Source organism: Coenobita brevimanus, chromosome 90, assembly GCF_032717465.1.
Source record: "Coenobita brevimanus isolate Jiangsu-jjx chromosome 90, ASM3271746v2, whole genome shotgun sequence".
Taxonomy (NCBI): domain Eukaryota; kingdom Metazoa; phylum Arthropoda; class Malacostraca; order Decapoda; family Coenobitidae; genus Coenobita; species Coenobita brevimanus.
Window position 1 is genome coordinate 13,344,026 of NC_137043.1, and position 2,766 is coordinate 13,346,791.

The 2,766-nt window shown below is 44.6% G+C and overlaps 1 protein-coding gene across 1 annotated transcript; it reads right to left on the minus strand.

Moving 5' to 3' along the window:
• Positions 1-1,996: 1,996 nt before the first annotated feature.
• On the minus strand, positions 1,997-2,374 carry LOC145411600 (52 kDa repressor of the inhibitor of the protein kinase-like). The gene has a single exon (XM_080281611.1). The coding sequence runs from the start codon at positions 2,372-2,374 to the stop codon at positions 1,997-1,999; it is 378 nt and encodes a 125-aa protein (XP_080137737.1).
• Positions 2,375-2,766: the final 392 nt, after the last annotated feature.

Here is a 2,766-nt window from a genome sequence, read left to right on the forward strand (position 1 = left end):
GATGGAAGAAGTAAGGAAGAGATGGGCAGAGTATTTTGAAACACTGTTAAATGAAGAGGAGGAAAAGGAGGCTGAGGTTGTGGCCGATGGAAGGGTGCAAGGAATTAATGTGTTGGGAGAGTTGAATGATTCTTTGATCACGATGAAGAAAGTGCAGGACGCTGTAAAGGTGATGAAAGCAAGGAAATCTGAAGGTATGGATGGGTGTGCTGTGGAATGCCCGAAAGGTGGTGGAGCGACTATTGCTGAGTGGTTAGTTAGATTACTGAATGTGTGTTTGTGAGCGGTATGGTGCCAGTTGATTGGACAAGTGCTTGTGTGGGTCCGTTGTATAAAGGTAAGGGTGATAAATATGAATGTACTAGCTTTAGGGGTATAAGTCTGTCGAGTGCTGTAGGTAAGGTGTATGGCAGAGTGCTAAATAAGAGAGTTAGAGAGGGCACAGAGGGAGTGATTGGTGATGAGCAGTGTGGCTTTAGAAGAGAGAGGGGATGCGTGGATCAGGTGTTTGTCGTGAGACAGGTATGTGGAAAGTATTTAGCAAAAGGCAAGGATGTGTTTTGGGAGTTCATGGATTTAGAGAAAGCATATGATAGCACTGATAGGGAAGCTTTATGGACTGTTTTGAGATTGTATGCTAGAATTGATAGGGAGGACTGTTTTGAGATTGTATGGACTTCATGATAGCTTGTTAAAAGGAGTGAAAAATTTTTATGTAAATAGTAGAGCGTGTGTAAGAGTGGGAAATACTGTGAGCGACTGATTTCCCGTGAGAGTGGGGCTGCGGCAGGGATGTATGATGTTGCCTTGGCTGTTTAATATTTATATGGATGGTGTTGTAAAGGAGGTGGATGCAAGAGTGTTGGGTGGAGGTTTGAGTCTGGTGAATGCTGATGGTAGAGAGTGGAATCTGAGGATGATACTGCACTGGTGTCTGATTCAGAGGAGAGATTGAGACAGTTGGTTGGGGAGTTTGGAAGGGTGTGTGAAAGGGGGGAATTGAGAGTAATTGAGAATAAGAGTAAAGTGATGAAGTGTGCGAGGTTGGTAGATGGTTGGAGGATGAATATAGGTTTGAATGGTGAGTTGCTTGAGGAGGTAGTGTGTTCTAAGTATTTAGGGTCACATGTTGCTGTGGATGGAAGAATAGATGTAGAAGTGAAGTTTATAATGAATGGAGTAGGAAAGGTGCTGGGAGGAATGAATGGAGTGTTTAGATGTCGTTCGCTTAGAATGGATGTAAAGAGAAGGCTGTATGAGGGTGTAGTGGTACTGACTGCGTTATGTGGGGCTGAAACATGGAATATGGGTGTAGCAGATAGGAAAAGTCTCAATGTAATGGAGATGAGGTGTCTGAGGAGTATGTGTGGAGTGACGCGTATGGATCGAGTGAGAAATGATGAAGTGAGAAGGAGAACTGGGATTATGCAGTAAATGGCTGATCGAGTTGAGCAGAATGTGTTGCGATGGTTTGGCCAAATGGAGAGAATGGAAGAAGAGCGACTGGTGAAAAAGATAACTAGACTGGTGAAACAGATAAGTAGGTGTAAGGCTGAGAGGAAGACCACGAATAGGATGGATTGACAGAGTGAAGAGAGCTTTAGATGCGAGAGGAATGCCTGCTGAGCATGGAAGAGAGGTTGTGTGATAGGAATGATCGGAGAGAAATTGTGAATGATTAAATGGTGACACAGTCCTAAGGGGTAAACCAGCTCTGCTGTCAGGCTCTGCTGCGGAAGTCGCTGATTACACTGCGCAGTTGACCCTCGCGTGATGTGGTGAAGTGAGGATCTGTCCTTTCTTCCCTTGGGGCTAAGATACGAATAAATGTGTGTGTTTGGATGCGTAAATGGGGAGTGTGTCGTCCTGTCTTGGCTACCTCCCTTTCATTGAGGGAAGCAGCCTAGGTATTTAGACAGATAGGAAAACTGTCAAATTGTGGCGTGTAACTGAGCTCCATGTTATATACTGAACGAAATAACATGCAAGTGGGCTCTTAATCAAACTCAGTTATTTTGTGCTCACTGATCAGCATGGTCGGAGAGAAAATCCACAAATTGCATTCTCGTCGGCTGTGTTTCCTTGCAAACACATCAATGGCTTTTGGAATATCGATGGGTGCACCATCGTGGATATTCATTACAGTAAGGTCGTATATGCGCTCATTTGCCATCGTGCTCCTGAGCCAGGTCTTCGGCCGAAGCATGGCACTAAAACTTCGCTCGCTGTCACAGCTGGTCACTGGAATAGTACATACATGGCGTAAGATGATCCCGATGTTAGGGAAGAAAAAATCCTCATCTGCAAATGGCAAAGCATCTCGTGGACTGCTAGGTACCTCTTTCTCCCATGCTTTCCATTTCCTCACCCACATCCTATGCTCAGCTTCTAGTGACTGCTTCTCTGGTTGTATGATGTTACCAGCTGCTGAGTTAACTCCTTGAGTCCAATATCAGATATCAGGAGAATTGCAGGTACAATCTGCATTCCCTGGATGGCATTCTTTTGGACTGTAGAAAACCTCTCATTCAACTGTTGGTCTTAATGATCAAGTAGTGGGATGGTAACATTGCGTTTGTAGTAGTCTGTTATAGAATCAATAGGAGCATTGTTTTGGAGTGTCTGTCTATCACGCCTCCTGGGGGCTTTGGCGTCCAATTCGAGTGTTCCAGCAATGTCCTTTGCATGCCCAAAGCTGCATCCATCATGAAAAGAATCGACATCTTCCCTCATTGAACTAGCCAAGTGTTTGACATCATCGACATG

Coding starts and splice junctions, on each gene's coding strand:
- LOC145411600 (XM_080281611.1), bottom strand. CDS start 2,374: ATGTGGGTGAGGAAATGGAAAGCATGGGAGAAAGAGGTACCTAGCAGT.